The sequence below is a fragment of the Pomacea canaliculata genome, linkage group LG5 (assembly GCF_003073045.1).
Source record: "Pomacea canaliculata isolate SZHN2017 linkage group LG5, ASM307304v1, whole genome shotgun sequence".
Taxonomy (NCBI): Eukaryota; Metazoa; Mollusca; class Gastropoda; order Architaenioglossa; family Ampullariidae; genus Pomacea; species Pomacea canaliculata.
In genome coordinates this window covers 18,565,845-18,591,522 of record NC_037594.1, presented here as the reverse complement: position 1 = coordinate 18,591,522, position 25,678 = coordinate 18,565,845, and the positions used below count along the sequence as shown (strand labels likewise).

The 25,678-nt window shown below is 39.5% G+C and overlaps 2 protein-coding genes across 2 annotated transcripts in view; one reads left to right on the top strand and one right to left on the bottom strand.

Annotated features, from left to right (window-relative positions):
* Nucleotides 1-100: 100 nt before the first annotated feature.
* On the bottom strand, nt 101-14,853 carry LOC112564048 (neural Wiskott-Aldrich syndrome protein-like). Its single transcript, XM_025238613.1, is given in 13 exon segments — nt 101-1,691; nt 4,729-4,840; nt 7,544-8,055; nt 9,604-9,778; nt 10,019-10,061; nt 10,374-10,425; nt 10,428-10,553; nt 10,926-10,973; nt 11,187-11,243; nt 11,246-11,285; nt 11,707-11,793; nt 13,231-13,371; nt 14,645-14,853. Coding segments are annotated over 13 exon segments (1,551 nt in total). The 5' UTR covers nt 14,741-14,853; the 3' UTR covers nt 101-1,629.
* A 552-nt stretch (nt 14,854-15,405) lies between these two features.
* LOC112564268 (NUAK family SNF1-like kinase 2) overlaps nt 15,406-25,678 on the top strand; it is a 32,016-nt gene continuing 21,743 nt past the window's right edge. Inside the window, exons 1-2 of the mRNA XM_025238966.1 lie at nt 15,406-16,071; nt 25,326-25,446. Of these exons, the coding sequence (XP_025094751.1) occupies nt 15,841-16,071; nt 25,326-25,446 (352 nt within the window). The 5' untranslated portion in view covers nt 15,406-15,840. The remainder of the gene's footprint in view (nt 16,072-25,325; nt 25,447-25,678) is intronic.

Below are 25,678 nucleotides of genomic sequence, written 5' to 3'. Positions count from 1 at the left end.
TCTGGCAGATCGGCCCCACTTGCTCCAGGTCTGGCTGGTGGAATGACGGTTGTTTGTAAAATCTTGATGTGGACACGTGCACACATTTTGCAGACACAACTGCAGTGAAAAGATAATTTATTCAGATTGTTAAACTGAGACAATAACTGCACAATACAGCTACATATTACATAGCAAACAGTCAGCAAAACACAGTTCTTGCTTTACATAAGTGGATAACCTGGAAACTTCTATATAAAGTCATTTGTACACTGAATTTTCCTGTATCGACTTCCTTTGCCTAAATAACAAAGGCATACACAAATACCTTTATGCATCATCAAATGTACTCAAACGCAGGTTATTAGGTGTATTAAACTACACCATGTTTGCAGACACAGGGACACTAAGAAATGATTCTCAGCTCTCATCTGTTTCACCATGAACCCTGCTCACATTTATATTACATCTGCTTTGTGCATAAGGAATTTCGCATTTGTTAGAGGGTACAGGGGTGCACATTTCTTTCAAATCTGTGAATTTACCTAAAGCAAGAACTGTAACTGCATTAGCTTAACACAGACATTACCTGTGGCATGAAATCAACAGTTCAACTGGTGGGCAGTTAATCCCCACATCCTACTCCTTGCAACATTTCTGATGCACATCTACATTTGTCTTCAACGACTTGAAATCACTTTATTATTATTGTTCTTTAATACTGTTTTACATTGTGGGTTGCAGAATAGTATCGTATGGCACAAACACTGACCACATTCTCATTCCCTAAAGCAGGTTTCTCTGCAGGTATGATCCTATAGCCTGCACTGTCAGTGCTGCTAACCTACTGAACTTTTGGCAATAGTCATTTTCCCTAGCAGAAGATCTGAATATAAGAGGATTTTATACACATATATGTAGCAAGAACATTTACAAAAGAAAATGCCAAGCAGCATAGTTCAAATTTTCTCACAGCAACAATATAAATAACCACAGCAGACGTTCTATTTTTTTTTTAATTGACCTGACTGCAGCTACTGCTCATTAACTTACTCAACTGTGTAAATGGTAATATTTGCAAAAATGCTTATGCATGCATATAAGCCCAACTTCTTGTGACTCTTTCACCAACAGCCGATGCAGAAGAATCTTAAATTACAGAAGTGACAGGATGAGATTTTAAGAGTGCCATCTAAGAAAAAAGTTTAAAGGTGCCATGCTGCATAGGATTCCATTGTCTGTTATGGAAAACTGTTTAATGCCAACGTGTAACTGCTCTTTAGCGAAGATGCAGCAGTGACAGCTGTACGAATGGCATGCTTGAGAAAGTAAAATCTATGTGTGCACACCCACAAGGGCAGTGTGAGGAAACTGGGCAATTTGACACTGTTCTTTACAGATTCTAATGTCACTTGCATCTCACCCCATCTCACCACCCCTTTTACAAAATGTTTGACAGTGCACAAAACTGTTGCTTTGACAGTTTAATATTTAGTTTCACCATAAATATTAGAACAGTAAGATCAAGATTGGAGGGAAGAAAAGGAGTCAAAGCAGCTAAGATAAACTTGAGAACCCTTCAAGAGAAAATGACAGCGCTTCAAACAATCACAGGAAAGCACGTTTCATGATCTTGTCCTCAGGATCAGGTTAGTCATCCCACTCATCATCATCCTCCTCCTCTTCTTCCTCGTCAGAGCTCTCATCTTCATCTGCATAGAAAAAAACAAACAAATGTAACTCTAAAAAGAAAACAATATTTTGGGCTTAGCTTCTGGAATGAGAAAAAACGCATCAAGTGTCAAGTGATATTAAGTCATCGACTAAAAGCTTGACCTAAATACTTGATGATAATCTGCCTTTTGACATTTGATAATGCTGCTGATGATAATAATGCTGACCATGACAAATTATGTATGAAATGGAACAGAAAACTTTCTTGCATTAATTAAAATATGGCATCAAGACTTTTTAGCAAAGTGTGTTTTACAGTTAAAATAAAACTCATCTGGTCAAAGTGCAAATTACATGCATCTAAGTGCAAATTAAATGTCAGTTACATTTAAATGCACATTACATACATCAATTATATACATTAGGTGCAGATTACATACACCAAATTGTGAATGCATAATAAACATCATGAGGGTGTAAAATGGTGTTTTTGGTAACCACAACTGAAAAGTGTCAATTGTTTTTGTACAACTGATTCAATACACAGTTCACCTTAAGTTCCCTTTACATGCAGAAAGAAAATTGTTAGTCTAGAAATCTTTGAATCACTGAAAAACTCCCATCACAGACAGAAGAGGTATGAATAATTAATCTTTTTACTGTCAGCGGTAAAGCATTGCCTTTTAAGGCCTACGTTAGTACAAAGTCTCCAAGGATGCATAGGACTAATCTCTGACAACGTAAGCATACCCGTGTATTTATGTGTGGTCACAATGTCACCTCATCTTTATTGTTTATAGTCTTCTATCACAAGAAAGGAAGGGGACTTTTCACTTAAAATTCAGACAATACATTCTTACACTGAGCTCAGCACAGTAAGAAATCCTTTAAACTGCCAGCAAAAAAAATGCTTTGCAGGAGTCATTTACAAAGACTAGTAACTTAGTTACCTTCTTGCTTCAACTATCCCTTGACCTACACCAAGAAGACTTTCATTTTCCCCAATGAGTAGGGCTACTTGTTCATAACTATATAACTATGTTTAACTGTTGGTAAAATGTAAGCCGGTAATCTACAATATGGCACACACTTTGTGAATATAAGGTGTAGATGTAGGTTGTTGGTATCTTTTATTAAAGTGACTGGTGGTACCACCACCTAACAGAACAAACCATATGCTGTCCCCTACTGTGCTGCTGGTTAAGATGGTGATCCTACCATACCAAATTACCCTTTATCAGATTACTCATAGTTTGCGAATACTTGTAAAACTTAAGCAAACAAAAAATTATATTGGGCTCCATCTTAAGCATTAACAAAAATACTTAAATGCTAAATACAAACAAATGTACATTTCCTCCTTTAAAAGATGCCAAAACTTTTAACAGAGGTACTTGTATACTGATCTTTGAACATCAAGAAGCCAAAGAATATTTGTTATTTGTAAAGAAAATGAGAGAATAAAGAGTGAGAAGACAAAAGTGAATGGTTAATCTCAGTAGTAAACAAAATAATTAAATTGACAATGAGAGAGAATAAAAGTACTGAAAATTAGCGATAAGAAAGAAACAGATCTGTCACCACTTCAAGTAAATATCACTGCCAGCAACAAGAGACAGAAGCAGCCCGACACAATGTTATCTGCTCTTAAAACCTCTTAATCTGTAAAATATGACATGGAGCTATAGAGCATCAGCAAACGTAACAAATTTGTAAACTATTTGAGAAAACTTGCAACCATTGACAGGCGACAATTTGTGTTCAGAATAAAGCCTGTGGTTCAAAGTCCACAGTGGCTGACATAAGCAATGAATTGAATGCGTCTTGTGCAATCTGCTGGTGCTGATGAAATTACAATAATAAGCTGAAAATATCTGCCCTCAGTACAAGCTAGCATCTACTCAACTTTTAGAGGTTACACGAAATGCAATATTTTTTTAATGTCTGGGTAAACTCGGTGCAAGATACTATTTGCTCAGATCTGGGTGAAAGAAACTCTTCCAGTCTCAAGATACTGGCTCAGAACATCACAAGAGGTCATGATATCATGTTTGTTCACAGATCTACCAGTCCACAGAAGATGCACATCCTGATATCTGTATTTCTGACCTCTTTCTGTGAATAGTAATATTTGCAGGTGTGTAACTGCAAATAGCACCTGCATCTTGAACTGAGTTTACTCGGTCATAAGAAAAAAATTGCATTCCACTAGACCTTTAAACTCTTTACAGTTCATGGCCTCTTACTTAGCTGCAAGTATTTGAAGTTTTCAATTATACAAGTTGAATTAACTATCATGAGTCAGGGACGAAGAATTCTTTGTTTAATGTAAAAGCCACAAACTTATAACAATGACAATGAAATGTCACTAGCCCACTTTCTGCTGCAGGTAGAACTGAATTGCAATTAACAAACTGATTCAACACAGTGAAGGTACCATTTTACAGTAATCTCTACATTCATCAGCAAAAGGAAGCAATATATTATAAGCAAGATTAAATAATACCAGAATCAAGAAATTATCATCAATAAGTGAAATATGTTAGAAGCAGCTTTGTACAGGCAAAAGCCACCAGTAGTCAAGCAAGCATTTTCAAGCAGCCTTCTGCAGTCTGTAACCTTGACTCTAACCTTTGAGTGTAACACTCTGCACCACTCAGATGTACACAGTTAATGCCTCTCTGACCTTCAATGAGCTAAAGCATGTCCAAATGCCCAAGAAGGTCAGTATGGAAACATCATTAGAAATAGCAACCAGTGGCATATTGCTTATTTTTTTAAAAAGTTAAAAGCTTTAAAGCAGCAGCTTAGACCACTCGACAACAGTCAAGAGAAAAGCAGGAATAGCTAAGATAACTAAAAATCAACAGGCTCTTTTTTTTTTTAAATGAACAGTCTCCACTGGTTAGTGGTCAGTGTCTACAAGAAATAAAATTAATATACAAAAGCATTAAGAAAAGCAGGGTGACAGTAACTGTACACAGGGTTAACAGAATCTACAAGCATCCATGGCGCCAGAGCCTGCAGCAATAGCAGAAGAAAACATGTCTTCTCTTGTATTTCTGTTCATCTCACCACTCTCTACAGCTGGCCTTCGACTGGCCAGAGCACGAGCCAATGCCCCAACAAGTCCATCCTGCATGTCAGGTGAAACCTCCATAGAGCTGCGGACTTCTTGCTCATCAACCTGTTTACAAAGTGTTATTCGTTTCCGTCATTCTAGCGCATTCATGAACACAAAACAAATCTGAGCTGTGTCCTTACAGTAGTCTGTGGTGGGCTGCAGGGCTGCTGGGCTGCTGGCTGCTGTGTTGGTCAAAAAGAAATTATTAATTTCACGCACAGCATAGGACAGAAAAACCATGCTGTCCAAATGAAAAAAAGCTGTAAACAAAAATCCCACAAAGAATGAAAAAAGCCATTTTGCAACAAACCAACAGAAAATTCCATGCTCCATTACCAATCACACTGAAAAAAAAGCAAAATAATAATTAAAGCAAAGCTGTGACTATATTAGAGGTGGAGCCATACTCATATCCTTGGAAGCCAAACCATGCTTTTTTCCCCTAAAGCATGAATCAGCTGAACAGACTCCTGCATGTGTGAACCAGGCAGCAACATGAAGAATGGCTTTCTCAAACAAATCAGTGAAGTGCATGACAACTGTACCTCCACCATGGATCTGCTGATTACGACTCGCCAGGGCCCGGGCAAGTGCCCCCACTAAGCCTTCTTTCTCTGCTGGATCTGCCGCAGCAGGTCTCTCGGCTGACACATCCACCTTAAACAAGCCACAGCCTTTAGGTTAGCACTCCAGGTGCTTGGCAGTTTACGTATCACAACTCTTTACTGTGATTTTCCTATTTTTCCCTGAAGAAGGAACGTACTGAAGCCGCAGATTGCTTGGCAGCTTATGCATCACAACTCTTTTATTGTGATATCCCCACTGAAGACAGAACCTAATAATGCTACAATCTGAATGTATAACAGGATTATCTGTCCATGCTTAATGAGATCGCTACCAAATTACTTGTTCTATGAATTAATATGACATTCAACAAAAATTGAGCTAAATGATTTGGTACTAGATAGAATTTGTGACTAAATTCTTGTTACAAACAGCCATCTGAAAAGAGATCCTAGTTTGTGACCAGATCCTAACCTGTAATGAGATCCTTATTTGTCTATTCCAATTTTACAAGAGTATGGAAGACTCAAACATCAGAGTACATTTCTTTGTGCAGTGAGGCTTTATAAAAAGATTTATGCAAATTCAAGTTTTTTTAAACTTCTATTTCATATCTTATGTAGAGTACTTTTCAACTCAAAAAAAAAAGAGATTATGCCCCAAAAAAAGTACTCCAGAGGTTAAAACACTATCACTAAATGAAAATATTTGAAATAAAGACTTGGCTGGATGCTTGTGCATAACACTATGTCCATATCAAAGTCTGTTCCATGGCAAAAAAAAACAAACAAAAATATATATACAGTGAAATAAAACTTCCTTATAAGGAAAGTTTTGCAATAGTAAATGAAACACAAGGTAGTAAATCTAGTTTATAAGAAAGGGACAAAGTGTGAGAACAAAAGAAAAGCCCCTAGTGCAGTGTCAGGCCATTGCTGCCTGGCTGTAATGTGCAATTTGCTTTCAACTAACAAGGCAAAAAAATAAAAGCAGGATTATGCTGAGGTATCAGAGTGTTTCTTCTCTTTCTTTATGAAGCCAGTTCATGTATTTCTTCCCATCTTGCTATAGTTTCTTGCTTTGTATTGGGACTTGCCTATGACGAAAGAACTGGAAAGCAGTTATGGGCAAACAGAATGGAACTATTACTTAAATTTTGAAAATTATTACTTTGCAACAGACTTTTTTTTTTATATAAGTCAAATCAGCAATTTATTGTACATTTAAAATGTAGGAATGTTGACCTACCTGGACAGTAACTGTGTAAAAAATTTCAGACATGATAACAAGTGTTAAACGCAAGACTCAGATTCTCATCACAGACATTACTTGAAATGGAAATGATCACGTTCATGGTTGCCTACTTTCTTAATTTTACAAAAGAGCGACAATATTAAAAACAAATCATGGCAGAAATACAGGAGTTGAAAAAGACAATTTTTAACATCAACACTTTCATCTGCTGTACTGAAACTGGCCAAAACAAGAATATCATTGTTGTATGAGTAAGTACAATGCATCTAATTAGCATATGCTTCCAGAACTGTGGTACAGTGTCAGACTCACTTTTAAAAATAAATAAATAGTTTCTTCACAAAGCACTTGTAACATGTCTTCATTTGGTCTGGTCTTTGACTAAATGTACCTAAGTGCTGCTTTTCATGACTGAATGGTGGCTTGTTATGACATGTTTTGTGAATAGTTTACATGACTGAATGAGTGCACCTAGTACCTGTTGAATGAGTACCTTATAAATAATTATTATTTTTAAGTTATGTGTTAAAAGTGGAAAAATACTTACAACAAATATTCAACATTCTGGTGCCAACCCTAATAATTTTCTCTTATTTTTGTATGGAAGATCATTATAGTACAATATGAGATCTAGCTACATGTGTAGCATGATTTTTGTATTATATACAAATAGTTTATTCAGTGCTCTGGTATATATTGAAAGCACACATATAGCCCATCACTCAGCCAGCTTTGTTTAAATGCTCTCTGCTCTTGCACTTTTAACTGTTTCAGTGGCATCCATTTTCTTAATCTTTCTTTAGTTATATTTGAAGATTTTTTCCTGCTTGTTTAACTTGTTTCAGTATCATTCAGTCTCCTTCAAGAGTGTATGATTATGCCTGTTTAAATGTCTTTCCTTTTTGCTTTGCTGCTCAAAATTTTGCTACATCATAACATGAATCCCACCTGTCTCAGCTTGGCACCCTGTCGAATGGCATCCAAGAGTTGGCCACGAGAATCTGCAGGGCGACCTGCTGGCTCACTGGCATCTAGTGACTTGAGTTTGGTCCCTGCCTGAATAGCGGCCAAAAGTGCACCACGTCCTTCTCCGCTGCCGGAGCTCCCCATATCCATGCCTGGTCCAGGTGGTGGAGGTGGGGGAGGAGGTGGTGGTGGTGGTCCAGCTGCTGGGGGTGGAGGAGGAGGAAGAGAAGACCCCACGCTGGGTGGGGGAGGAGGTGGCACACTACGGCCGGTTGGTGGCACAGGGGGTGGTGCTGACCTGCCTGCAGCTGGGGGAGGAGGGGGCGGTGCAGCATTAGGGGCACGAGCTGGTCCACGATTTGGAGGAGGAGGAGGTGGTGCGCCTGCATGGCTGTTGGAAGGGCCACGGGATGGGGGAGGAGGAGGCACTGCACCTCGTGATGGTGGAGGGGGTGCAGCTGGCGTGCGCTGAGGTGGAGGAGGTCCTCCTCGAACTGAAACAAAGTGCTTTTGTGTATTGATGTGATAAATACAGACAACATAAGAGTACTTAACAATTCTTCCAATCTTTCTGATTAATAGCACACACTTATGTAGCTTTCATGAGGATGGCAGACAGTCCTAGACACTTTATCATGTACCTACCTTTTAAGAGTAGGTGCTGTAGAAAAGTGAGAGTAAGTCATTTCCCCAGGGCAAAGTGGGAACTCAAGAAAAGTCTTGTTTCTGAAGTTATAAAAACAGTGGCCAGATGCCATGGACACTACTTCCTGTTTCTTTAACCTATAAAACTTCTTCTACCTCTTTATAACTATGAGTCCAGGGATAAAACAACATCTTCAGGGTCTTAACACCGTCTTATAACCGGAAATAAGATGCAATTCCTTGAGTTCCCCACGTTGGCCCAGGGCAAAGACTTCACTTCACAACTATGGCCCCAGGAGTGGGGAACATCCAGCTTGTGAACCATATATACCCTATGAAATCATTTGGTCTGGCCCTGCCAAGGCAGGGAAACTAAGACTTGATCAAATATGGTAAGTCATTAATTTTCAGTCAGCAGCCCTATGCTCCACTGGGGGTGATTAAGAACAAGAAGAATTAATTTTAAATTGATAATTTTGTATGGCCTACAGATGATCTTATAAATATTAAAATGGAAATTGGATTTGAAAAATGTTTCCCACTCATGCTTTAGAGGCTGATGAAATTTCTCAGTCTCAAGACTTAACCTAAAAACTGTGAAACTAGTTGTAAAGGGCTAATTTTCTGTGTAACTGTCACTTTATTTTCAGCTAAATTCAGGATCAAAAGTGCCACACCTATAATTCCTGCATCAAGGCTGATAAAACTTCAAAGCAGTAGAATTTGATCTGAGCACTTAACACAGCTTTTGATACTATGCCACCTTTTTTCATAAAACAAGCCTCTGAAAAATGCAAACACATACTTGGACCGTTAAAGGGAAGAAACTCTTTCATTCAGAAGGAATGTCCCTTTTTTCCCCCCTCTATGCATCTTCTCCCCTTGTTCACCGAATTTGGCATTTAAAAAACAATCCTTTCCTCTTTGAAGATGATTGAAAATTACCCAACTGATCACAATGCTGTAGTAAACACATTAGTTGCTCATTTTGACATACAGTACAAACATTAAAAAGTATTGACAAGCAGTTATTTAATCTCAAAATTCGTGTAATGTGAAATATTTATATATTTCATTGACTTTGACTCCCCATTTTGTTATGAAATTCAAGCAACGTCACCATTTTTCCCTTATATTTATAGAAATTAAAGGAAAAACTCATCCTAAATTACATAATTTACTACAGTACTGCTCTTTAAAAGGTTGCATTACTCTCTCACTAGGTGTTCACACTTTTGCTCTAACCTCTTGGCATATACCAAACACCCAAAAGAGATGTTGGTCTCTAATATGTCTAAGCTAAAAATGGTGACCAAGTCTATTAGAAACATCGACGATACCAGCCACCGAGCTATTCAACACCAGCCTCTTAGATATTCAATGCAACGTGGACTCACCAGCAGGAGGAGCTGGAGGGGGTGCTCGCTTAATTTCTTGTCTTATTGCATCTATCCCACCATGTTTTTCTACAAAGTCATAGATGAAATCCACAGTATCTTTGTCCAGATCATTGTCTTCTGTCAGCCCTACTGATTGGAACAGTGTTCGCATATCAGGATCTAGATTGTTCATCTGGAAACATAAAACAATTAGATTGAAGGAAAGATGGAGCATCACTGTCCACATACTCACAAAGCATACATAAATGCATACACATATCAAAACATTTCCCTTTCTATCTTCATTACACCGAAGAAACAAAATAAGCTTTAAAAAACTGAAAGAATCATGATACTTATATCTTTCTAAATTTGTAATACTGAGTAAAACACATTTTTAAAAATATTAAATTGAAAGAATCAAGACTCTTACATCAAAACCCTTGGTTGGGTCCCAGCCTACATGACTGACATGTCTGTTGTTGAGAAACAAAATGCGTCATGATTATCAAGCTGTAAAATTAAAGTACTAAACAGTATTTCTAATGATCAAGCAGGATTAAACTGACTTAAAGTCAAGTCTCATACCATAACTCAACTATATTAAAGTCCAGAGACAGTAATTCTCCACAAATTGTTCTTTTCTAAATACCTGAACAACTATAAGGAGGGATGCAGCTATCTTTTAAAAGAAAAAGTGTTTGATGCAACATCCCATAGAAAACTCTATCACCTCCCCATCCAAAAAAAAAAAAAAAAACCAATAGCATGTCTTAAATGACCATTACCTGAACTCTGTTGGTGCTCCAATATCTGCTTTGGTCAATTTTTTGGCTTTATTTTTATTTTGTCTTTATCTTTTTTGTTCAAGACGGTTGTGCTTCCATTTTTGCTGCTGACTTCCAGGTTGCTTGCAGGTGGCTGCATTAGTGTACTAGCTTGTGAAGGGCTCTGATTTGGTGGTGGACCTGCCAGGTGATTAAAGTTTTTTGAAATTGCATTCTGGCAAACTTGTTTGGCAATGAGCTGCCAAGATTAACTTTATGTTTTCACATGAAATCAATATTTACATAAACTTTTGCAGTTATGGCAGTCATATAAACAGCCAAATAATCATCTTAAGATATAGAATATGTATGAATGATAACTTATATATTTTAATTTTAAATATCAATTTGAGCTGTTACACATACCAAATCATCAAACTTGCCTTATACATGAAACCACAAGATACAATGATACAGGCAGCTACTCATGGATATTCTCTAACATATACACTCACACTAGCACTTGCACTGTCATGCAACTGTACGTCGAAAAACTAAGAGGGGGTAACTCACGGTTAGCAAGAGGTGGTGGCTCTGCCTGGCCTGGCTGACGTTTCTTTTCTAATAAAATGAAAAAGAAAATTAAATCAAAATCACCTTTATTTACCCACCATCATCATAATTAAGTATCTAGAAATTTGTAATGAAGGTTTAGAAAATTACTTTCTATCACACATCTTCAAAAAGCAAACATGCCACATTTTTGTTTGTGAAAATGCAATCAGCTTAGCTCTGAGCTTTAAGAAAAGGAGAGACGAAAAAAACAAATGTTACCCCGCCGACGCAATTGTCTTTCATGAAGCTTTCCCTCCACAACTTTTTGGAACTGGCAGCCTCATCTTCGCTGGCAAAGTTTAGCCCAGCATAACAAGTCTAAATGCACACACAAAGATTAAGCACGCTGAAATGTATTCTATCACACCCACCAGCTCCAGCTCAAAACATTTGGTGTCTTTACAGTATTGTAAGATTTTAAAGGTACTAAATTTCAAACACTGCCTTTGACATACAATTAAATCCTTCAAATAAAATCTTCATTATGCCGCTGTTTCCCCCCCCCTCCCCGCCAGCTCCCTTTTCTTTATTATATCACATATAAGGTTACTAACAGGGATATCTGATCTCTGCAGAACCAAATTCATCAACAAAATTTTTGATATGAAAATAATTAAGTGGGTGTGTGATTTTGTGATTAAGCACCCGAATTTTTCCATTGTACAATGCAGACTGCTAATGTGGAACATAAATTTCTAACATAAACAGCTATGTTAACAAAGAGAAGAATTTTACATACATGAGCCTCAAAAGTGTGGAAATACTCCCGGGGAGTCTTGTAACGAAACTGATTATATACTTCTTGTTCCCATATCAGCTGCCCTTTCTGGAAACAGAAACATACACACAAACACATGTACATGGAACCGAGAAATATTTGACAATCATAATAACCAAATAAAATAAAAACCAATAAATTCTTTGCAAGACAAATAAATCATTGCACAGATTGTTTATATAAACAAGACTGATGCCAAGACTGTTTTGGGGCTTCTTTGTTCTATACGATCTCAAAGCAGCCCTAACTGCTTCCATTTAGTTGTGCTGCCAGAAGAAAAGGCACCAAAAACCCATTTTCTTCATGATTTTCTCAAGAAAAACATTTCTATGCCTAATTAATTTGGTAAAGAAACCAAAAACAGCTCATTATATTCAGAATGCTGAAAAGGGGTATGTCTATATGTTTTTACTTATAATTATTTTTACATTCAGCAACACACTAATGAAGAGCTTAGTGATTAGTGTGCTTGACTGTGGGATAGAAGAGCACTGATTTTCGGTCAGCTTAGGCCTGACTGGAAAACCCTTCCTGCCTAACGACCAGCTGTCCAGCAGAAGTGGGTGCCTGATTTATGAGGAAAGGTGAAAAAATTAGAAGGAGAGGTTGGGCTCATCCTTCCACATATCATGCTCTAGTCATAGCCAGCCACTTAATGTTCAATCATTTGATTTTAGACCTTTACCTTTTAATATATTAATGTAAAATTAAAATATCTGACATAAGGAGAAGAAAGTAAGAAATATTCACACATATTTTACAAGGTAATCAGAGAGTGAGAAAATTGTATCATCAACAGTGAAAAGTTAGTTGAAATCTAAAAATGAGAAAATCAGCAGGAGGCTGGAAGGCAAAGAAATAAGGAAAGGCTGAGGCAAACGTTTACAATGGAAATAAGAACTGAAATTAATCGGCATCAGGAAAAGACACGAGAAATAACTTATATAATCCTCTTATAGTGAAGCCTTTCCTTTTCAGCTAATGAGCTCTAGGTAAGCCTAAAGAGGAAAATGGGGCATGTGCACATACAGTTTACATACACACATACAGTATATGCATGTGCATGTGTGTATATATATTAGAATATGCTAACTGCTGGTTTAAATACACATGATTTACAACTCTGATTTTTAACTTCTTTTATATATTAACTGTGCTAGATAATCACTTCTATTTTCAGTAGGGCTTGAGATGAAGTAATGATCACACTATCTTTACAATGACAGCCTATTAAATAAAATTAGTAAACACACACAAAAACTAAGGACCTTAAATGTTCAGGTTGCTGTTTAAAATATCAATAAAAACAGATCAGTCGCCTATTTAAAATCAACTAAATAACTTAATAACCAGTGATTAAATATCAAATCTTTATTGCTACATCGCTCAATGTGTTTATAAAAAAAGCTTTATTTATATCACCCCAAACAAATTTTTTTTCTTAAATGTTCCAACATTTACAAACATGAAAATGCGTCCTCAAACCTTGATATCGAAGACCCGGATAAAGTAAGAACGTTTGGCATTATCTTTGACAAAACAAGCAACACCACAGCAACGTTTGTTCCACTTGTTTCGATCTGACCCATCAACAAGGTAGAGCTGCACAACACCTGAAGATAATGTCTGAAAATAACATTAACATAAAAATATATTACAACTCTATTAATCTACAACGGCAATAACAAGAGTTGCTCATAAGCTATCAACACATAGATAAGTACATACATACATATGTAGACTACAATAATAAGTTCTCTCTATATACCTATAGGTACACACACAGAGCAAAACGTACAGTTGGTACACTGCCTTAAGTCACCTCAGGCTAACACAACATCACAGCCTTGAATTTATCAAGTAAATAACACATGGAATAAATGAGTCATGACAATTCGTTCTGCATACAGGCATTCTGTACCTGCAGTCAGACCACAAGAGTGAGAACTCGCATGCCAACGCATGATCAGGAATAGTGAAGATATGGGATGCCTTCCTATTTGGTTGGTTTAGTTTATTTAGTAGGAAAAAGCTTCAACCTTGAGGTGATTTCACACTATGAGGGGAAAGAGGGGGAGAAAACCAGAGTACCCGTAGAAAACCCCCAATACTCAGCCCTGCGGACATGTGTCACACACACAGAGTGTCCCGAGACGAGATCTGAACCCTCAGTGAACCCTGAGTTTCTTACTGCAGTGGTGACAAGCAAGTGTTTTAACCACTATACTACCAGGCTCCCCATATGATGCCTTCCTGAGGGTTTGCTGATTACTTAAGACTGCAAGGTCCCTCTGCTTAGTTCCAGTAATCTTGGAACAGATATTAACAAGGGAGACAGGGGGTGATGAGAAACATACACTTCACAACTTTTAATAAATGTTTTTCTATGACTGTACTGATTTAAATTGTAACTGTTAAAGAAAAGGAAATAAAATACTATGTTTTATTTTTTTGTATTTGTAAGAATGCAGTCTGGAGTATGTTGAAATATTTTTATGTTCCCTTCATTATTATCCATCAAACCTTAAACATTTTCTGACACACACAAATCTATGATTTTTTTCAGTTTCTTATTAATACTGAAGATCTGCAATCAGAATAAAATTTCAATGTAACCATAATCTTGATAATGTTACTGGCAGATGGGTTACTAATTTGTACTTAATGAATGAATATTAATTAAGAATTTACTGTTTTCGCTTCTAGCACTTCGTTATAATATTGATTTGACAGAAGTTATGTCTGTTTAATCAATTCTGCTAATTCCGAAAATTGGCAGATGAAGATGTCTTATAGCTTACTAATCACAAAACCGTAAATTTCCTAAATATAATGTCTACAGTTCATTTGGACCTGACACTGGGTGCCAATGATATCGAGTAGCAATAATAAGAATTACCACACATCCTCGCCCTAGGCACTGGAACAATGAATCATTTTCTGTCGAGCTCAGCAACAGCGAGGAAACGTTTGTTGGACGAATCTTTTGGCTCATTGTGGTCGGTCTTTGCTTTAAACTGTCGACCTAAGCCTGATAAAGTTGCAAGCTAGCGGGTGGTTCACTTCCGTGATCGTGTCAGGGGATGCTACTCCCACAAGCAATCCTCATTTTGCATTGTTCTAGAATGTAGCGCCAGTGCACGAAACATTTTTAAAGCTCTTCTGGCAATCTTCTAAACAATTAACAAAAGTTCACTAAAAATAAAATTATTATATGTGAGGGTTTTTTTTTTTTTGTCTTTTATAAATTGCAAGTGTAGGCAATTCATTGTAGCGATATCTCATGGTTACAAGAACAACAGACGTGCGATTCGAGTTCGTGATAGATCTGAGAAACATAACCAAACACAAACTCAAAGAACCAATCGTAGAGCAGTTTACATCAGCCAGGTGTTTCCCCTTATGCCGACTATGAAATATTCCTACGCGCTATGGGATTTCCCAGCTGGTCGTCAGCCGTCATGCGTTTATAAATATAATTTGGAATACATTTCGATTTATTTATATATACTTTTACAAACGATTGATTTTGTTACTTGGATGCTTTCTCAAACTATCTCAAACTTAAACTAAATTAAAAGACACAGAGGAATCTATCGAGCACTACATGGCATTGCGAAGTAATCTTATTTGGAAGGGGAGCCACTGAAATCTCACACGATGTGCGAACGGAAAGCTCCGACTCGCTCGTAGGTTGACACAAAAATACTCTGCCACGAGGCAACCTGTCCTCAGCGCGGAGTACAGAGACCAACAGAAAGACGTAGGCAGTTGAACAGAGCAGAAGGAAGCGACGGGCGGTCTGCGGGTGACTCAAGGGCTGTGATTACAAGCATCGTAACACTTGTGATTCTCGTAAAGCACTAATTGTTCGCCCACGACCGTCAACTTCTCACCGAACTTTGACTTGGTGCCTTAGTCTGATGATAATAACCAAGATTTTTCTTTGTCCCACTGTTATGTTTCGGCTGCTTTGGCAACAAGGCGACGCTGTGTGAAGTGAAACCTACATGGAGTTACTGGAAGTCAGACTATAAATATCGATGTGTCGTATCAGATGATAGCAGCTTTGCAAACATCGATGCCTGTGTGTTCATGGTGGCATCAAAGCACAGAATGCCTGCCAAAGAAAGCGATACATATACAAGCGTGGCTTGTGCTGAACCGGTGGCAGATGACACGGGTGGCAACCCTAAGTCCGGGGGGAAAGCACTGATACACCCCCAGAGATACAACTTAAAGCACCGTTTTGAGTTAATGCGAACTCTTGGGGAAGGGACCTACGGGAAAGTAAAGCTTGCACTTGAGAAAGCAACAGGAGAACAGGTAAAGTCTTACTCAATTTTTAAAATTTAATTTTTTATTTAAATATTTTTAAATGTGTGCTGTTAGCAAAAATCATTTAGCTAGCATTAGTAATAAGATACCATGATTATGAATGAAGGTATAATTTTCAGCCGCTAATTGACTTCATGTGACCACACTGACATGTTGCATAATTGTTGGTGCAATTTCTAGAGGACCAACCGCAATTTTGGGGAGTTTTCACAATCAAAGAATCCCAGATATTACTGTTGTTTTAAACTACGTCTGTTTATAATCTTTTAAAATAGAAAAATTATGAATGTTGTTAATGTTAACTTTTAAGTGAGTACAAAGTCTTCTCTGCCATACTGGCCTGGGGCACTACTACAGACATTTTAATTTCATTTAGTCTTTGTTGGACATTTTCCAGAACATTTGTGAGGGGTGGAGGCTTTGCTTAGCTTTTAAATTTGTACATGTCTCCACTAGTTGCCAGTAATTTTTCTAGCAAATGAAATACTAGGGTAGAAGTTTGGAATAGAACATGTACATACTTCTTTTCACTGGTTTTCTTAACAAGATGTTAGATGCCGTTAGCATTTCTTTTTCTTTGATTGTGTTCAAATAAAGAGAAGCATAACTTGTAATGTACTTTATTTAAGTTTCTTTATTGGTAAGAATATTGCTGGCCATTGCTTTTTTTTTTTTTCCATTCTGATACATACTGTTATCCAGCAGACTTGCCCTGCATTTAGCTAAGTTCATCAGCAAAGTGCTTGCAATGTATCCAATAAGGCCATGCTTTTGAAACACTAACCAAAAGAGAGCATGGTATCTCTTTACTAGCAATAGTCACTCTTTATGTCTTACTGAGAGCATTTAACAGTTCTGTGCAAATACTGTTCTCTTTTCTGTTTGTTGAGACTTTTCAAAACTTATTTGTTTTGTTGTCTGCACTGAATCATCTGGCGACAGGATAACCGCCTGTGATGCCAGCTTGTTTGAAATGCTGAGACAAAAATGAAGTTGGACCAGTTGGCAGGATCAGTTAAACCAAAGCAAGAAGCGCACCAAACTGTTTCTTCTTTTTGTTCCTAATCACCCCCAGTGGAAGCATGGGGGCGCATGTTAATACAGCCTGAACTCGAACTGACCCTGACTGTTTTTTCAAGCACCTTATGACTCGTTTCTTTTTTGGGACTTGCCAGCTGGCTAGAACAGTTGCTCCTTTTTTAGAGCCTGTCCTGATCATAGTTTGCTTTTGAAACCGCTTTGCCTAAAAGTTTGCGTTCGCGTCGACCGGGGGCCTGGTGCTCGCCGCTCTCCTCCCGAGTTTAGCCTGAAACATACTCATTGCGCTGGCTACAAGACGACATTGATTCCATCACAACAATCACATCCTAAGGAGACAGGTGTCGCAAGCTCGGCAGGCAGGAGAAAAGAGTTTCCATGAAACCGTTACGACTGTTGCGAAGGGGAATGAAGAAAAGAGAGAGAGATGAAATTTGTGTTGATATTATTGTTACGGGTTACTGAAATAGTTTTTTCGTAAGACTATTTCTGAAAGCTGTTGAGGTTCGGAAATCCACTCGGGTAGAGAGGAGTTGATGAAGGCAAGTCACACGAACTTTTAAAAAAAAATTCAAGCGGTCATCGTTTGACACAGAAGTCGCCAAATAGAGGAAACCTTTGAAGTAAAACCGGTCTCCGGACGGATCCACTCACGTGAACAATTATTATAATTACTTCGTCCACAAAGAAAGGGATTTGTTTCTCCTCATATTGAATCAAAACAATACAGGTCCCGATGAGGAGATGGCTGGAAAATTCCACGATCGAAATTAGATGTCATCGTTGTTGCCGGCGGTGAACTACTTTTTCACCGTTTTAGTTGGGCTTCTTGGAAGCATCCCTAAACCCGCATTACCCACGAAAAAGAAAAGACTAGAATAACTAGGTACTTATTATTGCGTTCATGCATATTGCTACCGCCTCTTCCTGGTATTTAATCTGTCGTGACCTTTTTATCAGTTAACCTTTTTTTCTCAGGTATACTTCATCTAATGAGTAGGTACATCTGATAGGCCACCTGACCTAGGAATGCGTCACAACAGCTTGTTTGTCTTTTGTGAGGAAAAAAGGTCTTGCCAACAGATTTTAGTCTCATTATCCTCATTGTGTGTCTGCACTCAAGTTGCAAACACTTTTGTGCAAATTTGGATTTTGCAGTAAAACCTGCCAGCTGAAGCCCCAACAGCATACCGCTTTTTCCACAGTTGGCAGGGTTACACAAAGGAGGGTTGATGGCGGTGCAGGATGGGTGTAACTTGAACCTCTTTGCAGTCAAAACTCTAGGAAAAAAACTGGGACGTTTTTTTTTATCAATCCTGTTGTTTCCTGACCAAGAGAATGTCATAATGCCTTGATAAATTTCTTCCTCTGGTGGTGCTCTTGTGAAAGGAAGAGGGGGATGAGTTTTAACCCCTTGCTGGCTGGTCGCCCATAGCTGTGAGAGTTTCCTATCTCCCCCACTCCCCTGCTTTCCTGTTATGACCTGTTGTGATTGCACCTTCTGCAGCATGAACAATATTGACTTGTTTCCCATTGACAAGGTAACCTTTTGTGTAGTTGGGGCACTTTCCCATTTCTGTAATATTCCGTGATTGTATTGTAATGTTCTTTCTATTTTGTATACCCTTTTTCGTTTACTTATGATGTGAATTATTATTGTTAACAAGAAAGGAAATTAATAGGTGGGTTTTGCTTGAATGCGTGGCATAGAAACTGTTTTGGAAAATTTTAGTCAGTAATTCCTTTTCTATGCTTGCAACTTGCTTGAATAGCAAGGTCATAAGTCTGCCATATGTTTGCTTTGACTACTTATTTCAGGATCTCCCTTCCTCTCATGGGCAGGGAAGTAGGTGCAAAGCATTTGAAGAGAAAAGACAATGTGAGGGCTGGTGTGGGTGCTATAAATCAAAATGTAGTGGGTGGGAGGGAGGGGCCAGACTGACAATAAAATCCTGGGACAATGGCTAAACCTGACACATGCATTATTCCCCCTTCCCCACCCTGCTGAATTTTAAGCTGGACCATGTGTGTGCGAGATGCGTCATCTGCCATCTGCCCAAAATAGCTATGACAAGCATCAGGAGACAGAGTGGGTGGGTGATTATGCAGTGTGCTTCAGATCGGTTTTCTTTTTTTATTTTAAAACATTTTCGACCAATATTCTGTATCATGCTTAAATAAACTTGCACAATTAAATCAAGTCAAGTAATATTTTTTTCTGTCAAAGACTAACAATTTTTAGCACTTTATATTATCATTTAGCAGTAGTTTATCATTTAATAGTAGGCTTATTAGTCTCGTATTTATTTGTGGAACCTCGTGAGAAATTAGAAGGCAAGGCTGATTTCTGAGAGCCGACATCTGCTTGTTCATTATGACATTATAACCATTGACCATCTGTTAGTATTTGTATTTCATTTGTTACTATAACATTACAGTGTTCTGCAAATGATTTACCCTTGACTCTCTCTGAACAGGTCTGTTATCTGCCGCCCGATCATCTCATTAAATCAATTTTAGTAATACTAATTTGAAACCCTTAGTTTAGACTGTTAATTAGAAAAATGTGCAAGCATGAGAAATTCAAAACCAACATGGATTTTTTTATGTAGTAACTTACCCTAGGAAAGATAATTACATATGGTATTTTTTGTGTATGCTGGGCTATAAACCCTCAGTTATTTTCTAGTACATGAGTGTAAAATACTAGCGAGCTCAGTGAAACTTTCTTACTTCATTGTCTGTGTGTTTGAGATAAAATAACAGTGATGTAGACAGACCTCTTGCAGACCTCAGTGGGACGCATGCATGCGAGGGAAATTGTGATACTGTGATTCAGTGACCGCGAGAGCCACTATTTTCGGCCTGGTTGCCTGCCAAACAGATTAAAAAACCTCGGTCCGCCGTTTCGCTTGGAGCGCACGAAGAAAAGCACGAGATAAGAGACGAGAAGGCGCGAGATAGCGCGAGACGTCGGCTGCTCGTGGCTGTCGTGTTGAAGATAATAACGGGGGCTTAGTCAAGCCTCAGCGATTCTGCCCGATAGAACAGACATCGCTCTATCTTCATCTCCCACCTCCATCCGCCCACCCGGGGTCGTTACTACAAAGGGGTGAGTTGACTGGGATCAGCAAGGATGTGACTAATGATTTAAGAGCCAGCACTCCTATGACCTAATTAAGGTCAAAGGTTGGCACGCGCGTTCGTATCTCGCGTGGTAGACCTCGACAGCGGGGAAGCAGGGGTAAGTGTGTGTGGGGTGGTGTTCGTGTTCGGGGGATTGACAAGAAAAGAGTCGAAGTGTATTTATGCAAGATTTGCTGATACGATGTTAGTGACGATACCAGATCATTTTGAGTGACTGTGTGTTGATGGGATCAGACCGCCCTCGCTGGGTCAGCTCCATTTATCTTCCTGATCTGGCATCGAGTCGCGCAGGTTCTGGCACGAGGTTTTTCTAGTCAGCAGGCAGTTTGTTATCAGGGCTAAGCTTTGACGATAAGGGGTGAGCAGGGCTGGTGGCACTTTTGTACAACAAATCAGATAACCCTTAGTAACACTGACTTCGCGGCCGCGAGGACCGGAGGTTATGGAATCAAGTACAGGTTGTGCGGGCAATCGGGGTGTCCCAGCACCACCAAATTATAGCAGACCTTGCGTCAGCTTGGGGAAAAGCTGGGGGTGAGTAGGACTTTCGAACTCGAAATCACATGGTGGGGAGGTCTGGACATAGGAGTAGCGGTGTGTCAGAGCAAAAATTGCACAGGAACATTGCACGACAAAAGGCGTGTTTACAGCTTCCCTCAAGTATCCCACCGGGCACCAGAACTGCTTAGGGATCGTTTGAGTGGTGGAGAAGGGTAGGTGAAAGGCAGGAATAAATAATGAGTGGTTGAGTGGGAAGTGAGAGGTACAGTAAGTGAAAATTGCATCTGGAGGTCATCAAGCATCTGTCGTGAAGAGGAGTATGTCCAATTCGTACATATGCCCGAGCTCTTGATTATTTCCTCCCTCCCACCCGCTCCGACGGTTTCTAACCCGGGCTGTTTCAGCACCATCTCCGTGATCTGGTATCAACTCTGTTTTCAAGACGGGGTGTGTGTTTGCGTGTGTATGTGTGCGTGTGTGCGCGCGACCAAGCGTGCTTTTGCGCATGTGTGTGCAGATAGGAAGTGTCAGACCTGTTCAAATAGCTCTTCTACAGTTTCGCGACCACTGCAGGGTCAGCACATCGAGCCCTCGTGCGAATCCAACTGCCTACCGTTCCCTTTGGGCGTTGCACCAGCTTCAAAAAGGCTTCATGGGGTCAGGGGGCAACCTCGTCTACTCTTAGAAACGCCTATAAACAACGGGAATCTGGCTCGACTCATTTTGTGGGCGGTTCTCGGAGCTGGTTTCCATTCATCCTCGCTCGTCCACCATTTTACGAATACTTTGGCCTGCGTTACCGGGTTGGGTTTGTTCAAACGCCCTCAGCTTCCAACTATCGGCCCTACTGCCGCGCGGCAGAACTGGCCACCCGTGGTCGCCGCGCGGCTGGCGCGAGGAGGGAATCGATCACGTTGTTGCTTGTAGACTAGGTCCAACAAGTCTGGGCGTCGCGGTGGTGTCGCAGTGTTTGGTGGGCCCACACCTTGGGAAAGCCAAACAGACAGGAGAGCTAGATGTGGAAGTGTTTGCCCAGCCCTTGTCCGCCAGAGATTTGCTGCCCCTTACCCCCCTTTTCCCCATCTATGCTCCCTAAGCTGCTCTACAAATACGGAAGTAAGAGAGAAAGTTGGAGGGAGAGGGGATGACAGACATTTGTTTATCCAACAACCAATGTTCCATGGAAAAGGGTCGAGGTAAACAATAATAATTGTACCAATTTTGCAATCACTGACGGACAAGAACAGTTATAAATGAAAGATTTAAATGAATTTGTCAACTGGAATCATATCATTTTGATGTGAGTGTGTGTGTGTATATATATGCACACACACACACCTATTGTTCTAAGATCGTGAAGGTGGGGGCAGATTAATCAGTGGCAGAGGCCGATTGGATGTGGCCAGCTAATTTTCCAGCTGCAAAAGGAGGATTGGACGCATGTTTGTATGAGGGGAAGTGGTGGCTGGGTTCGTAGTGTTCATTCGTAACTCCTTTTTTTGTCGTCGTCATGTTTGATATGTGGGCTGGCTCTCTCTGGTCGCCGAGTTGTGCGCCTGTATACAGGTACACCAGTTCTTCTCTCCAAGGTAGCAGTGAGTCAGTCGATGGAATGCAATACGATCGTATCAAAATACCTCAAGCTTGCTAAGTTTAGCCACAGGTCTTTTCTTCTCCCGTTCTTAGTATTAATGCTGCACCGGCGGTAATGTTTGCTAAAGTATTGTGACACACTGCGCATGTTATCAAAACGGTTGGCGACGAAACTCAAATGAATCATCTTTACAGAAGAAATAAAATCAAACTATGCTAGTTCCCTGCCATTCAATGTCTGGTTGTAGTGTGAGTAGCGTCCTAAGGGTTCTTCCAGTGACACCACAATACCGAGTGGTTAGTGCACCTGGACGTAGACGCAGTTTAGGATTTCGTTCTTCTCTCTGTCAGCGGACCGTCTTGTTTTGTGTCTGTAGTTTGTAATATAGACTTTTTAATATCTCTGGTGTAAACCCGTTGCCGAATATTTGTAATGTTTTCTTTCTCCTTTTTAAAGACAGCGTTCGCTGGGACGAACATTTGACGAAGATTGGCAAGGATTTTATAGAACAGTCACGTGGACCTTTGTCAAATGTTTGTCCATATATTTTTCCGGTTAAGAACAACCTTTACTAGTATTTACAGTACTGAAAGAAGGTCTTAGGAAGAGAAATTTCTGTCTTTATAGCAAGGCGGAAATGTAGACTGACCTAAGTCATCCATCTTCTCACCACCATCCCACCCAACCCGTTTTCCCCGTCTCCACGCCACGTGTCGCTAGAACTACAAATCACTCCTGAGCAGATGTTGCCAAGGTTTTCCCAAGCCGCAAAGATGTGTGTAAGCATCGTGAGAGGGCTCCTAATCACGTAAATAACATCTACCAAAGAAGTCTACAACCGTCAACCGTTTGGCGTCAGGTGGTCTGACAACGTAAAGCCACGTAGGCCGGAAGTCACATGGCGTAGGACTTTGTGTAATAAGCTGGACATGAAATTGGTTTTCAAAACCTCCTGGTATATTTTATATGCTTAAAAACACGGCATCGATAAAGCTCACGATAATATTAACAAGTGCACATTTCTAATACTGATCGATAAAACCTCCAATATTATTATTGGGAGATAAGGACTTACACCCCGAACAATTTTAACCGGGGTCTGAAAAGCCTTTGATTGTATGAATGGAAAACATCTGATCTTGCGTTCAATTTGATGGAATAAAACTGATTTCTTTGTAAATTACAACATGCACTTAAAAGGGATTTTAAAAATGTGGAAAAGGCAAACACAATAATTGAACCCAATTGTTGTAGCAAAATCAACTTCTTATAAGATATTACTAACTTATTTCTGTATTGTGAATGACAGTGCTGAGTTTGTTGACATCTGCTTGTTCAAGTGCAGACTAAAAAGTTTCAGTTGTTTGAGCAATCCGTTATTACATGATAGCTCTTCGCCATGTGTATGTGCTTGTATTTCAGCTGTTGTTGTAATAACAACACAAGCTGTGATGCGCATAAACCGTTGCTGTATGACTAAAGGGAACAGGTGTAGGGAGTTAAAGGAGGAAGGAAGAACAGACATGACATCTTTAATGCCCGTGACTCATGGTCATTATGACATGGGGGAGATACAAACATGTTTACAATCCAACACAGCATGTTCAATGCAGTCTACAGGCAGAGTGAGCGGTTAGGTGTGTAGGGTACTTGCAAGTGCCCCCATCGAAAACCAGACAACAAACGATAGAAAGGCAATGAAGGAGCCAGCAGTGAGAACTGTTGCAATGGCAGTTGAAATGTTTGCAGAGAGGTGGCTCGGCTTGTAACTTTCGACATCATCACCAAGATGAGCAGATGGAGGAAAGAGGGGAAGTGTAGTTGGGTGGGAGTAAGCGTTGGAGGTGACGAATGCGCGGGGGAAACATCTTCGCCAAACTCGGAGGGTTCGCCACAGTAGGAAACAAAGCCGAGAGACTGGCTGCATCGCGCGCTGGTAAACACCACGTGGGTCACTACCCCACCTTCGCTACATCTCCTCGCTCCTTCCTCAACCCTTTGGTCCAAAAACAAGATAATTTGGTGTTTGTGTAGGAGTAAAGTGGGAGGGAGTAAGCGAAGAGGTGATGATAATGGAGTGCCACGTGTTTTCGAGTTATACGAGTACAAAATTACAGCTTCTATGTTTTTATTTGGTTTTGTTTTTAACAAGAATGATAAAGAGTTGATCGTTCAATAATAGGTAGGCAACAGTATCGTGGTTTGTACCTCCCAACCTTTTCTTTCTTTAATTTGTTTTGATCCATAATATTCAAATATAAAACAATACACCAAAAACATACAGACGATATACATGAAAATATTATAACATATATTGACATATAAAGTCATATTAAGCATCACAAATTAAAAATTCCACATACAAGGGAACGAGTCATTCAATACAATATGCACATACTTCTCTGTCAACCTGTCACCAGTGCAAGAGAAGTACTGATCTCAATCCTGGAGCTAAGCAGACAGCAGCAAGAAAGTATGTCCAACAAACACGTGACCTAACACTCTTTCAAAACAAGGAATCAGGACCCAAACAGTGCACGTGACCTCCCAACCACCCATTACTGTTACCAGTATCAACAAATTTATGGCTGTCCTCTACAACAATACCCCACCATATATTTCAAAATGGCTCTTATCAAAAAGACAAGATTGTAATGCAAAAAAAAAAAAAATTCAAGTAGCATGATGTAGAAGATATATTTGAGGCACCTTGGCCGAGGCAGGTTGAGAGCATTTCTTCTCTAAGCAATCCTCAGACCACCAACCTATTCCTCTTTCTTTCTGTTGTCTTTTTTTGGCAAGTCGTTGTTATCGTCAGGGTTGTTCGCTGTTTCTTCAGTAAAATATCCGTCATGTCTTCAGAAGGTTGCCATAAAATTAATTCTTTAGTACTTATATTTGTATATTCTGTAGATTTTCATAGAAATCACTCATGAACAAAATCTTTGTGTGTCTCGTGTAGGTTGCCATCAAATATGTCAAGAAGACGAAGATTCGAGATGAGACCGACCTTAACCGTATCCGCCGGGAAATCCGCATCATGTCGAGGCTTCGCCACGAGAACATCGTCAACATACGTCAAGGTAAGTCGGTTGCCTGGCAACCATTAAGTGCTTATATCTCAAGAGACTGCTGGTTTGTTTCTGTTTTTTGAGTGTCGATCCTGTATCGCAATATCGGTCGAGTGTAAGTGCTTGTCCAGACTATCAGCTGGCTTTAGATATTAGACTTTGGCTGCGATAAACCATTGTTGAAGATTTGCATGTGTTTATGGTTTAGATGTTTTTGTTTTGGCGTGTGTCTGTGAGCACACCT